This window comes from Oryza sativa, chromosome 8, assembly GCF_034140825.1.
Source record: "Oryza sativa Japonica Group chromosome 8, ASM3414082v1".
NCBI lineage: Eukaryota > Viridiplantae > Streptophyta > Magnoliopsida > Poales > Poaceae > Oryza > Oryza sativa.
This window is the reverse complement of record NC_089042.1, coordinates 25,280,772-25,295,942: the sequence shown is the minus strand read 5'-3', so window position 1 is coordinate 25,295,942 and position 15,171 is coordinate 25,280,772. Positions and strand designations below refer to the sequence as shown.

The 15,171-nt window shown below is 48.8% G+C and overlaps 1 protein-coding gene across 1 annotated transcript; it reads left to right on the top strand.

The window, feature by feature from the left end:
* Window positions 1–3,164: 3,164 nt before the first annotated feature.
* LOC112936213 (uncharacterized) lies at window positions 3,165–3,956 on the top strand. Its single transcript, XM_026020012.1, has one exon. It carries the CDS (start codon window positions 3,165–3,167, stop codon window positions 3,954–3,956), a length of 792 nt encoding a protein of 263 aa, XP_025875797.1.
* The last annotated feature ends 11,215 nt before the right edge of the window (window positions 3,957–15,171 follow it).

The window sequence follows — 15,171 nt, the reverse complement described above, 5'->3', positions numbered from 1 at the left end:
GTCTAGACACGCAAGCTCGCTCGAGATTGGCTCGTTGACAGCCTTAGGGCTTAAGAATTCAAGAAGCAACTTCTAACTTCAGATTTATTTTCTGGATTCTATAACTGCATACTCTTAGAATTTGTGTGAGAATCTGTACTATTTAGAGCTAAAGATTTTGAGAGAAGCTGCAGCTGCTAGAAACTCTCCAAACATGCCCATAATCACCATGTTTTATGTGATTTAAAGAACCCTAGCTTCTGCAGCTGTGTGCATGCCGATGCATGTGTTGTATTGATTATACTCTCGTTGCATAGTGTTAGCATTTGCCTGTTAGGGGTATGTTGCATTGTTGCAAAGTATGTACATAAGAATGTCATGATGTTGGTTCACGTACGTGCCACTGTGCCTAGCGCCACCAATAGGTAGGGATGTAAGTATGCAATCACATCCGTATAGAAACCCACTTGTAGGGGTGAAAACGGAGCGTATATTATCCGATCCGATCCGCTTCGAATCCGTCCGAAGTAAGGTTATGGTAAGGGTTTTTAGATATCCGGCCGGATGCGGATGCGGATGCGGATAGTTACATGCGGATGCGGATAGTTACATGCGGATGCGGATACGGATATGGTATCGGTAATATCCGGCGGATACGGATTATCCGCTATTTTAAGCGGATTATCCGATAAATATTTTGGCGGATAATCCGAATTTTCACAGCCCATATAACCACTCAATTTGGCCCATTTGACATGTGCATTTTCATCGTGCAAAGATTCAGCCCATCCAGGTCCACCTTATCCATCAATCTATCCAGGAGTTTAGTCCGTGACTCCGTCGACGTCGCGTCAACCAATTTTTTCATCGAGACTTCTCTTCTTCTAGTCCTCCCACGCTGCCGCCAGACTTCTCCACCCAGCGCTGCGCCCTACTGTCTCCAGCCCGGCGCCACCGCCGCCGCCGCCACCTGCCTTCTCCACCCCGGCGCCGTGGCCTACCGTCTCCACCCCAGAGGCGTTGCGCTGGTCACCTGGTTGTCTCCGTCTTGGCGCCGGCGACGCCTCTTGCCATCGTGATGCCAATACTATATGTGTTGATTACATGCTTTTGGACAGAAGACAAGTCAATCGTTAACAACTTGACATTATATTATGTTGTGATCATGTGAATTATGATATTGGTATCTCATTGTTGCTCATTGTACAGATGATCAGATGTTGTATCGATTGTATATACATGTCACATCCGATTATTTTCATCCATTTCCGACCCGAGTCCGCACCGACTCCGCACCATTTCTGACATCTGAAATAATCCGCTCCGCATCTGCTTCCACACATTATCCGCATTGCCTCCGAATCCGATTAAAAAATATGGTATAGGATATGGTATGACTACTATCCGTTCGAATCCGATCCGTTTTCACCCCTACCCGCTTGCTAGTATACATTTTGGAAGAAAAAATGAGACAGAAGTAGAATAAGCGGGTAAGAAAATCATGCTTATCCTCTCAACTTGTATCTCTACCAATAGTATACACTTGCGGAGTAAGCGAACTTGACCTTCCTCTTGAAATTTATACGGGCGACATCAACATCGCGGTGAGTATAGATGTTCCGAAGTAGCCATGCATTGGTAGCAGTTAGCAGCCGTTATTGTGTTTATAGGGACTTGGAAGTTGGAATGGTATTCCACCCGTTCAAGTGGACAACTTTATCACTAGAAATGAGGGTAAAAATTCTTGCCCGCACTATTTCTGTTCTCCATGTAGGTCTGTCTGACTGATCAATTTGGTATCGTCCTTCGATCTTCAGCTAAATTTCGGCCATCAGAAAGTCAAGACCAACAAGAAAAATTGAAGGCCGAACAATTTAGTCCCAATCTCAGTCAATCATTGACAACTGCAGAGAAGAAAAAAACCACATAAATCATACGCAAATTTAGAGATTAAAAAGAACATAGAAATCGTAAAAAAAATCACATAAAACACCAAGTGAGGCGGAGGTGCTGGCAACCACTTTAGCCTCCATATGTGCACCTCGAGCTAGAAAAGGAGGCGTCCCGTTAAAGAGAGAGAGATGCTGTTGATGCCGAGGAGTAGAAGGTGGTACGAATCGAATTGGTTGAATAAAATATGGTTTTTCAACATCTGGAATAGAATTGGTGATCGAATTTTTCGATCTTGGTCTTGTTTTTTTTTATTTAGTTTTTATTCTGTCCACCCCTACATGTACACATTGAGTCATTGATGAATATTTGGCCAGGCCTAGCTTCTGCCCGGCTGAATGCATGATGATGCACCAGTGTCACACGCAGACCACAGAAGATCTGAAAATATCTGAATTTTAATTATATGCGATCATATGTGGTCAGCCTTGGCTGAAATACACAGCAACCACAAACAAAATCAATCACAGCCTCACAGGTGCAAGCATATGCATGTCTTGTTCTCACTTCAATTCAGTAGCAGAGTGCAATATGTTCGTTGCTATATCTCCTGCACTAGGCAGCATCACTGTTCACATGCGCGCCGTAGGAAACATTTCTCGTTCTCACTTCGTTTCTACTGCCTGTAATTAGTTGGTGTTGCTAGCTGCCCCAAATTAAGGGAGGATGATTTCGTTTCCTGAAATATACGCAGTGTTAGTATTATTAGAGTTAGATTAGATTTGTACAGATTGTATCCGTATATAACTCTTATTTAAGAGTTTGTTGTAATCTCTATTGTATTGGATATATAAATACAATCGCCCTCCCACGTTGGGTTGTGAGGCGTCTCATAATTCTCTACATGGTATCACATACCGGTTTCCTTCTACCCTAATTCGCCGCTTCCTCTGGCCTTCGCTTTTTCCGCGTTCGCTTCTCTTCCGCTGCCCACGCGACTTCCGCGTCCCCACCACCGCGCCACGCCCCAGCGATTTCCCCTCGCGATCTCGCCGCGCCCCAGCCCCACCGCGCCTTCCGCGTCCCCACCGCGCCACGACGCACCGCACCGCGCCCTCGCTCGTTCCGCGCCGCGCCGCACTCTGCCCCCATCGCACTACGCCGTGCCCTGCCCGCGCCGCGCCCTGCCCTGCTCTGCTCACGCTGCGCCGCCTTATGTCTTCGCCGCGTCGTGATTATTCTGCCTCTATGCCATGTCTACCGAGTCCACCTCCTCTTCCACAACCTCGGGAATAATGGCATCTACATCATCCGGCTCTACTCCATCTTCTGCTGCCAGCACCGGGGATTCTACCAGCTCGATCTTCGTCAACCCATATGCCACCGTCAACGTCAAGACTCACATACCAATTACCCTGGAGCTCAAGCACCCTAATTTCAACAAGTGGAAGACCTTCTTCACTTCTATGTGTGGCAAGTTTGGGCTCCTTCCTCACATTGATGGCATTGCACCCCCTCGTTCCGACGACTTGACTTGGGCACAAGCCGATTGTTGTGTTCGGGGCTGGCTGTTCGGCTCCGTTTCCGATGCTATCCTCGACGTCGTCATGGAACCCGACCAGACCGCCCGCAACCTATGGCTCGCCATCGACGATCTCTTTCAAGCAAACAAGGAACCCCGCGCCATCTATCTCAGTCACGAGTTCCACTCAATGACGCAAGGTGACATGCCCATTGCCGATTATTGTCAGAAGGTGAAGACTGCTGCCGATGCCCTCCGCGACGTCGGCCACCCCGTAACCGAATCTCAGCTTTTCCTCAACTTGCTGAGTAGGCTCAACTCTCGTTTTTCGAGCACCGCCGACAACATCGCCAGCGCCCCCGTTCTGCCCTCCTTCGCCTCGGCGCGCAACACCTTGTTGCTCAAAGAGCTGCGAATTGCCAATGCACACAAGGTCCAGGCTGAGACAGCCATGGTGGTCGCTGCCTCCTCTGCCAATGCCTGCACTTCCGGCACCTGTGCGTTGTCACGCCCCGAACTAGTCCCGACCGGAACTAGCCCGTGGCGCTTCAAATTAACTTGTTAATCGATACCAGTCCCAGGAAACAGTGCTGGTATCACAGGAAGACAGAATATCACAGCAACAGAGGTCTCTTTATTATAGAGTAGGAGTACAATCAAGTCGGGCTGCGGACAGATCCCGAGCTCACAACTGCATTACAAAAGGGAAGCGGAAGCCAAGACTTAGACCAAGCAACACAGGCGCGACTTGGGAACTAGGCCGAAACCCTAAAACTCATCGTAGCCGGCTTGCTCCTGGAAGTACTCCTCGTCAGCGGGATCCGCTTCATCTTCTTCAGCAACTGGGGGGGATTATTTATATAGAGCAAGTGTGAGTACGGGAGTACTCAGCAAGCCATGGGAAATAAGTGTTTAATGCAGGCTTCAAAGAAAGGGCTGTTGTTTTTGCAATTGATTTTATTTGAACTCTTTTCTGAAAACAACTAAGTGAGTGCTACTCAAACGATACGGATGAGACAGTGCGTCTCGTCCGGTCGGAGTATGTGCAATGTATCAGTCTTTAAAATTGTTCAAGATTGGCACCCGGCCAACAACTTTCAAACGGCCACCCGGGCCAACAACTTTCAAACGGCCACCCGGGCCTAGCTGATCCCATCAGCTGCAGATTTTCCAAACATCGAACCCCTTTCCACAACAGCAATTTCACAAGGCAGTAGTCAAACAAAACTACGCTAGGAATCACCTCACATCCGCCCATGACCGTGGGCACGGCTGTTCGAACAGTTTGTTAACCTCTGCAGAGGGGGTACACTTTACCCACACGACATTACTAACCCGGATCACCTAGCCCGTGGGGATCAGCCACGTCGGGAGACCTCCAAGCTTTCATGACAAGGCATTTCGAAAGCCGACACAGGTTTACCATATGCCGACGAGAGGGGTCCCAGACCAACAACAGGTTAGGTCCCAGACCATACTGTGCCAGGAAGCCCAGGGGTCCTCCCCGACACCACCCCGGCGAATCCACATGTCTCTCGGCATCAAGGCTCCCCTGATAAGCTAGTTACTCAGCCAGGGGTGTCCCATTCCACCCATGTGGTCGTACTTGTCTTATGTTCGGATGAAATTCCAAGGAAACGGTACTTAAGTGCAAGAGCGGGAAACCGTACACCCGGTACGTTCCCCGGTCCGCAGTTTTGGAAATTCATTTAGTTCGCAAGCACCGACCCAGGTGTCGGGTTTTCCAAGTCTTTTGTAAAACCCAAGTTTTACCCAAGAAGTTTTTCAGATTTTAAGTTTGAAGGCGACCGTCGATACTCGTGCAGAGTGCACGATTTCCGAGGCGCAACTGGGTAGTTACAAGGGGACATGATATAACAATTAACAAAGGAAGGATCAAATGCAACAAATTAGGTAGGTCCGCCAATCTGCCTTGCAGACGGGACAAACAGATTAAGTGCGATCCTATCAATGCATAATATTTTTCAAGCAACATAATTAAATTCAAATATAGGCTCAAGATGTTCAAAGGTGGCTTGCCTTGCTCGAGATCTGGAGCTTGATCCTCGAAATCCTCGCACTGCGGGTCTTCGGGCTCCGAGACTACGCGCAAAACGGGACAACTCAACAAACGGCGAGAAAAGGGGGAGGGAAATTAGACTTCCCTCGGGTGGCTAGGGCGCGGCCCGAGAGAAAAGGGGCGGCTCGGCCGAGCTAAATAGGCCGGCCGGCCCAAGGCGGCCCAAGGCACGCGCGCGCGGGAGGGGAGGAGAGAGAGCCGGTGGACCGGGCTCACCTCGCGTGGTCCCGAGTGGGACCCGCTTGTCAGCGGCTCGGCTCACCGTGCGGAAGGAGCACGCGGCGCGGCGCTAGGATAGGGGAGAGACGCGGTGCACGCGCGCGGTTCGCGGTGGACGCGGATGCGGCGGGCCCACGCACAGCCTCACGGCTCGCGGTGGAACGCGCGCACGGGGAGGGGCTGACCGGGGTCGGCTCGACCCGGTCTTGGCCGAGCTGGCGCGGACGTGGCGCCTACGTGGCTGTCACGCGGGTCGGCGGGAGGTAGACGACGACGCCGGCCGGAACAGACGGCGGACGACAGCGGCGAGCGGCGGAGCGAACCACGGCGATACAGGTGAAAGCGAGCACACCGGGTGGTTGCACAGGACGAGGGGAGATGAGCCAACGGCTCGGATTCGCCGGAGGGGGCTTGACGACGGTGAATTGCGGCGGCGGCAACCGATGGCGGGAGAAGGGGGAAACGGCGACGAGGTCACGAGGGGCCAATTCCCGGCGGCGAGAGCATCTACGCGGCTACGGGAATCCGATGCTAGCGTTGGATTGGGCGGAGCGGCGCCGAGCGAGGCCGGCGACGAGCGGCGCTTCCGAGCTCGGGCGGCGACGGCGGCGAGCACACGGCGAGCGGCGGCAATGGTCAGGGCGGCGCCGGCTAGCTACGGGGAGGCTACTCGTGCTACTACCCGAGTCTAAGGGGAGGAGATGGAGCGAGGAGGGAGAACGGGGAGATGCACTACCGTGCGGGCGGGCGCAGTGACGAGAGGCCGACGGCGCGGGAGTAATCTCTCCGGCCTCGAGCCAGGGAAGAGGAAGGAGAGGGCGCGCTTGCTCGTGCCGGCTCCTCCGACACGCGCAACAACGAACGGCGACGGCGAACAGAGCACGGGAGGCGGCGACAATGGCGTGGAGGCGAATGGGAGAGGAAAGGAAAGGGGGAAGCTTGGGTTTATAGGATGGCAATGTCGGTTTGGGAACCGACTTAGGGCGGTCAAAGGAGAGGGCTAGCGCTCGGCGGTCGCGGCCAAAGCGGCGACAGGGAGGAGGGAGGAGGATGACGCCGGCGGGAGGAAAAAGGGGAAAAGAGGGAGAGAAAAAGGGGGGCTTGCCCCTTGCCTCTTTGGGGAAAAGGAGGAGGGGAGCGGGGGGGGGGGGGGGGGGGGACGCGGTAGAGGGAGGGGGAGCTCTGCCTCCTTTCCTTGGAAGCTAGCGCGGGGAGTGGCGGGGCCCGGCGATGACGACGGCGATGACGGCAGGGCGGTGTGGAGCGGAGCGGCGACACGGGCGACAGGCGCGGGCAGGCGCGGCAGAGGCTGACGGCGGCGGCGACCAGGCGGTCGGCCACCACGGCACGCGCGCGCGGGTTGCAACGGGAGGCGCGGCGGTTTGAGCGGCGCAGCTCGGGCACGCGCGCTGGCTTGCGGGGCCGAGCGGCTGCGCGGCTGCAGGCGCGGCAGGGCAGCGGGGCCGGGCGGCGCAGACGGCGCAGGCGCGACACGGGCGACGACCACGCGGGCGCGCGCGCGCGAACAACGACGCGCGGGGCCGATTTCGCGGGCGGAGAGCTCGCCAGGGATGGAGGCGGGGAGAAGGAGAGCGAGAGGGAGGGGGGCGCTCGGCGCGGCTCTCGCGCACGCGCGCGCGGCGCGCGGGCAGAGCGAGGGAGAGAGGGAGAGAGAGAGAGAGAGAGAGCGCCGGGGAGGGAGGGGGAGATGGGCCGAGAGAGATTCGGCCCATCGAACCCGAGGGAGGCAAAATAGACTTTTGTGGAGGAATTGATTTGGGAAGGATTGGGATTCGGGATCTGAGTGGCACGGACACTAGACAAACAAACAAAGAAACAGATTTCGCAATTAGGGTTTTTTTTAAGAGATAGTTTTCCCGCTAGGCGCCACGACGGAACGGGCGCTACATGCGTCCTCTTCTTCATCACAGTCTCGTGGCGGTGGCTCCAACAACAGTGGTCGCCGCAACCAGCGACGCTACAACAGTGGCCGAAACAATAGCAGTGGTGGCGGCAATGGCGGACGACAGAACAACAGCAACGGTGGCGGCTATGGCAACTTCGGGAACAATTTCCAGCAGCAGTAGCACCAGGCTGGGCCACGACCTACCGGCCCATGGGTTTGTTTCAATCCATGGGCTGTGCAGCAGCAGCAGTCTCCCTAGCGTCCCAGCAACAGTGCCGGCCTGCTTGGCCCATATCCTCAAGCACACACAACATTTGCAGGCCCATATGTCTCTCCACCAATGCCGGGCTTGCCACCAATGCAACAATCTCAGCCCAATTGGGATCAGGCAGGTCTGATTGCTGCCCTCAATCAGTTGTCCGTGCAAAGTCCAAGTCCTTGGGTGCTTGACACAGGAGCCACTTCACACATGTCCTCTACCGACGGTATTCTCGTTACTCGTCTTCCCAATTCCTATACCTTCATTACTGTTGGCAATGGTCATACTATTCCTGTTATTTGTCGTGGCACTTCTTTTCTACCTATAGGAACCACTAAATTTGATCTTAAAAACATCCTTGTCGCCCCCTCTTTGGTTCGCAATCTACTTTCCGTTCGTCAATTCACTCGTGACAATAACTGTTCCATTGAGTTTGATGAGTTCGGCTTTTCTGTTAAGGACCTCCGTACCCGGCGCGTGATTCTTCGCTGCAATAGTCGTGGTGACCTCTACACTCTACCTACTGCTGCACCTGCTATTGCTGCCCACAGCTTCTTGGCCCAATCCTCTACCCTGTGGCGTCGTCGTCTTGGTCATCCCAGTTCAGCTGCTATTCAGACTCTCCACAAATTAGCTATTCTTCCTTGTACTAAGATAGATCATAGTTTGTGTCATGCGTGTCAGTTAGGGAAACACACGCGTCTACCTTTTTCTCGGTCTCAGTCTAGTACATCTTCTCCTTTTGAGCTTGTTCACTATGATGTGTGGACCTCTCCTGTCTTGAGTACTTCTGGCTTTAAGTATTATTTAGTGGTGCTGGATGATTTTAGTCACTTCTGTTGGACTTTTCCTCTTCGCCATAAGTCTGATGTTCACCAGCATATTGTTGAGTTTGTTGCTTATGTTACGACCCAGTTCGGCTCTTCCATTAAGTGTTTCCAGGCGGATAATGGTACCGAATTTGTTAACCAAGCCACTACCTCGTTTCTCGCTAGCCGTGGAACCTTGCTTCGCTTATCCTGTCCTTACACTTCTCCTCAAAACGGCAAAGCCGAACGCATGTTTCGCACAATCAACAATTCCATTCGCACCCTACTCATACAAGCATCCGTGCCTCCTTCTTACTGGGCCGAAGCTCTAGCCACAGCCACATACTTACTCAATCGAAGACCCTCAACTTCCGTCCACAACTTCATTCCGTTTCAAATCCTGCATCACAAAGTTCCTGATTATTCTAATCTTCGGGTTTTTGGTTGCCTCTGTTATCCTAATCTTAGTGCCACGACTCCTCATAAACTCTCTCCTCGATCCGCTGCATGTGTTTTTCTTGGTTACCCGGCTTCTCACAAGGGCTATCGTTGTTTGGACATTTCTACTCGTCGTGTTTTCATCTCTCGTCATGTGGTTTTTGATGAACAGACATTCCCGTTTGCAGCTATTCCCCAAACTGCTTCTTCTTTTGATTTTCTTCTACAGGGTGTTTCTAAAGCGGTAGCTCCGTCCTCCTTGGACGTCGAGCGTCCGCGTTCTCTACCGGTCGCTCGCTCTCCTGAGGTCGAGCCGCCGGATGACTTGGCCGGCCCTGATATGTATCGGCTTCTTCTCCATAATAGAAGGCTACAATCATCGCAAGCTCCAGAACCAGCTATATTGGCGCCTTCCAGTGCATCCTGTGGTGCCGATGCTAGTACTACGGGCGGGAGCATGTCTTCTTCATCACCAGTGCAAACTATATTGAGTTCTTCTATTGCTCAGCCGCCTGCCTTGCATGGTGTTGCTTCTGCTCGGCCGCTGATCTCTCCATATCGCCATACGTATGTGCGTCGTACTCAGCCTGTGGCAGTTCATGGTCCTATACGCACCACCAGATCTTTTCGAGCTGCACAACATACACAGGATCAACAGCGTCATGCTATGGTAACTCGCTCTCAGACCGGCAATCTTCGTCCTGTCCAGTGCTTCAATTATACCGCTATGCAGACTTCTGTTTCGCCAGTTCCTTCCAATTATCGTAGTGCTTTGGCTGACCCTAACTGGCGTGCAGCTATGGCTGATGAGTACAAGGCTCTTGTTGATAACAACACTTGGCGTTTGGTTCCTCGACCTCCTGGTGCTAATGTTGTAACCGGAAAATGGATCTTTCGACATAAGTTTCATTCCGATGGGACTCTTGCTCGACACAAGGCACGATGGGTTGTTCATGGCTATTCTCAACAGCATGGGATTGACTACGATGAGACTTTTAGTCCAGTTGTTAAACCTGCTACTATTCGTGTTGTTCTCAGTATTGCTGCCTCTCGGTCTTGGCCTATCCATCAGCTTGATGTCAAGAACTCATTTCTCCATGGCAATCTAGAGGAGACAGTGTATTGTCAGCAACCATCTGGTTTTGTTGATCCTTCTGCGCCTACTGCTGTATGTTTGCTCCAAAAATCGCTCTATGGTTTGAAGCAGGCTCCTCGTGCTTGGTACCAATGGTTTGCAACATATATTCGTCAGTTGGGTTTCACATCTTCGGCATCTGACACTTCTCTCTTCATTTATAAAGATGGAGATAATGTTGCATATTTACTGTTGTATGTTGATGACATCCTGCTGACTGCCTCGTCCACTTCACTTCTTCAGCATATTACTGCTCGCCTACACTCGGAGTTTGCTATGACTGATCTTGGTGACTTACACTTCTTTTTGGGAATTTCTGTCACTCGATCTGCAGACGGTTTATTTCTTTCTCAGCGGCAATATGCTGTTGACTTATTGCGGCGAGCTGGTATGTCGGAGTGTCATCCTACTGCAACACCGGTTGATGCTCGATGTAAACTTTCTGCTACAGATGGAGCTCCCGTTTCAGATCCTACGGAGTACAGGAGTCTAGCTGGGGCTCTTCAGTACCTTACTCTCACGCGGCCTGAGATAGCTTATGCAGTTCAGCAGGTATGCTTGTTTATGCATGATCCTCGTGAGCCTCATCTTGCTCTAGTTAAACGGATTTTGCGTTACATCAAGGGTACTCTACACATTGGTCTTCACATCGGAACTGCACCAGTTGACTCTTTGATAGCTTATTCTGATGCTGACTGGGCGGGTTGTCCTGATTCTCGTCGTTCCACATCAGGGTATTGTGTTTTCCTCGATGAAAACTTGGTCTCATGGTCCTCCAAGCGACAGACCACTGTCTCTCGATCTAGTGCTGAAGCTGAGTACCGTGCAGTAGCACATGCTGTTGCCGAATGTTGCTGGATTCGACAACTTCTTCTTGAACTACATATTCCACTTGCTTCGACCACTATCGTTTATTGTGATAATGTTAGCGCCGTCTACATGACAGCTAATCCTGTTCATCATCGTCGGACGAAGCATATTGAGATTGATATTCATTTTGTTTGAGAGAAAGTTGCTTTAGGACAAGTTCGTGTTTTACACGTTCCGTCCTCACATCAGTTCGCAGATATCATGACCAAAGGCTTGCCAGTTCAGTTATTCACTGAGTTTAGGTCCAGTCTTTGCGTTCGTGATGTTCCTCCCGCTTTGACTGCGGGCGGGTATTAGAGTTAGATTAGATTTGTATAGATTGTATCCGTATATAACTCTTATTTAAGAGTTTGTTGTAATCTCTATTGTATTGGATATATAAATACAATCGCCCTCCCACGTTGGGTTGTGAGGCGTCTCATAATTCTCTACAAGTATGATCAGGAAACAGGGATTAATTGGAGAATGCCCAGGCTCGGCCGACCGACGCCCTGCGCCAGGATCAGTCGCTCCCCACGCGCACATGTCAATGTCTCCCCCATTAAGCCACACCACGTGTCCCTATCTACCTGTCATGTGTCTCCACCACATACTCCATTGCAACAAATCACTCACATATTTTAGAAACCCTCTATTAAGGGAATTTAGTTTTTTTTCCACCAAAAATATTTCACCTAGTGTACTCATAATGTTTCACTATATATAGATCTAATGTTGCAGTGAACTGAAATATTCCATTGCAACAAAAAAAACCCACATATTTTGGAAACCCCATATTAAGGGAATTCGTTTCATTCTTTATTCCACCGAAAAATGTTTCACCTAGTGTACTCAGAATGTTTCACTATGTATGGATCTAATGTTGTAGTGAACTGAAACATTCTTTCGCTATTTGCTGGAACATTGTTTTTATATAAGGTGAAACAATATCTGATTTAAACGAGTAAAACTGTTGATGCGAAAAACACACACTGGCCTGGAAGATCTGCTTAACTCCTATGCAGCTCCAAAATCTTGCTTTTAGGTTCGAGAGCGTGCCAGTTGATTTGATCATGTAATCAACAAGAAAAAAACACAAAGAAATCAAGGTTAAATTCATAAACGATAACCGATCAGCTAGGAGCCGATGACGTATCGTCAATCATTAAGCCGATGTTATTGGCATTAGATCGGCAATGAATAATAAAACAATATGAAACTAAATCTACTCAATCGGCTGTAGATATCAACGATATATAATCCTTCTCTCGATATATATTTAAACTAAGTGATTGGGATAGATCGAATAGCATGTCGAGACAGTATAAATCACTTAAATCTAAATATATATTAAGATCATGATTATATACACATTTACAGCATAGCCGATCAGATAGATCCAGCATGTATCGGCTAATACTCCGATACCACTCTATGTTAAGATATTAAAACAGACAAGATATATTAAACAGAAAGCCTAATATATTCTAATGCAATAAGATCTTAATATAAAGAGTAGATTTAGCATAACAATCAAACATACAAGACAAAAGATAGCTAAATCAGGTAAGATCGGCTGAAACTCCGACACTATCTCTATTGATGATCATAAAACAAGCTAGATATTACAATTATAGATAATACTTAATAGATCGAACTCAACCGATGCAGCATTAAGCGTAAAGATAAATGTAAAATCTAGACAAGGTGATGAAAACCTTTAAGAGATGGTAGATATGCTATATAATCTAGATTAATGACAAGATCTAACTCTATCGGCTACTCTCTAGCAGCAAAAACCAGTCGATTGCGGGTTAGATGGAATAACTAATAAAGATTATGAAGCATGTATGATAACTTAACGAATTACATAAACAAGATTAGAGTGTCATAAAGATGTAAGTACTAATCCCGAGAACGCAAGCCGCCATGACAAGTTTACCTCTAGTTGAAGATCGAAACCGATGCAGCTCAACCCGAAAGCAAGAACTCGTCGAAATAAACGAAAGTGAAAGGGTGGCGATGCGCCGAAAGTGTTATTGAACTGTTGTTGTAAATTACATGGGGTCGGGTTATATTTATACCCAAGATACATGATAGGTCCTTTCCGAACACGACTCTTATCTCTAACAAACTCTAAAATACATAATTCTTTACGGCAGACTTTTGCCCAAAACATATCTCTAAGAAAACTATTCAAAATATCCTAATAGATACAATTGCCTATCTGAGAGCTTATCTCCATCGTGGTAATCCTTGTGTAGCACGTTGATCGATTCTAGAAACGGTTTTATAATCATCTCAATGAAATCGGCTATATCGGCTGTCTTCTGTCCGATCCATCTCAGCCGATACAGACTTCAGCCGATGCCTCTACGGCCGATGCACACTCTATTCTTCAAACACAATCCTTTGCCAAATCCACTTTGATTCCAATGCCGGACCTAGTTCATATCTTACCAAATTTGGTTGTTAACAGAAACATTTTCGATCTACTTAGTGAAACAATTCCGATATACCTGGTGGAACATCGTGCATCATTTAAAAATAATTTAATAATAAGCTATTTTTTTTGTCAGAATATATCCATGTGTGGTATTGTTTTGAAGATTTTATTGCAACGAATTTAATGGTGCAACCGATCATGATTTGGATAAGTAATTTAAGAGAAAAATCAGTTTAAAGTAGTTTTGCGCGTAAATCGGGCGCCCGATTTTTCTCCAAACCGATCGGGCGCCCGACCCATAGACTCATCCGGGATTAATTGTTGGTGGTAGAAACAATTGCACATCGATCGTCAAGACCAGGGCAGAACTGGGCCTAGGACAGCTTGGACCCAAGCCTCACTCGTGAAAAAAAATTTAGTGGACTAGTACCTACATATTTTCTAGATTTTCTCAAATTCTTATAGCCCAGCCCCACACATGGCCTGTTTCAGCCTCACATCTCTCACTCCCATCCCAATAACTAGCCCATCACACCCCAATAGAAGCCAACCCTAATCCCACCTCCTATCTCTCGTGCATCACGCAGTAGGGATGAAATAGAAGCCAACCCTAATCCCACCTCCTATCTCTCGTACGCAGTAGGGATGAAATAGAAGCCAACCCTAATCCCACCTCCTATCTCTCGTGCATCACGCAGTAGGGATGAAAATGGGTCGGGTTCGGTTGGATCTCACCCTTCCCATATTCTAACCCATATTTTATAATCGGAATCGGGTCGGACACAGATAGTGCCGAATACGGATACAAACTCGGATAATGTCGGGCAAAAATACGGAACGAATACATACCAAAATGGTTACGTACACAATCGGTTACGAATATTTATTCGAATATCAAATCGAAGCAACAATCTTATATATCACATAGACAATAACCATTTAACAATTCCATATATCCATAATATGATTATATTAGGCCATTAGGACCTTAGGAAATAAATATGGTACAATACATCATAGTAGAACCAATACATAATACCAAAAAGTGCCTCAAAAAACATAATACGGGTAATATCCGAATATTTATCCGGGTAATACCCGGATTTTTTACCGGATAATCCGTATCCATCGGATACTATGTTCCTGAACCCGATCTCATATCTGCCAAAAAGACCCGTATTCAGACCCGATATCTGTAAAAAGTCCCGGGTACCCGAATTTGTCCTGAAATAATATGGTCGGGCAGGCGGGCGGGAAATACCCGCACCATTTTCACCTCTGTCACGCAGCATCACCGAGAGCCGTATCTGTGTCTGTTCGCGTTCTTTCTCTTCTCTCACGCTCTCGGCTTTCCGCCTCTCCCTGTCCCTGTCTCCCACACCATTGACTGCGCACGGCGGCGGACAGTGACACGCACTACGGCATTACTGGCGGCAGATTATACTTCTAAAATATAAATATGGCAACTGACAAGACAATTGAACTTAAAAAAACTATAAGATCTAAATATGAAAGTTCCAAAGAGGAAGAATAAAAGTTGTGACGGGTCGGACAATCAAATAAATGAGTGGCAAAAAAGTAAGGGTTGATGACTTATTGACTTTTAAAAACTAACCCGATGATAATAAGATTCGATCTT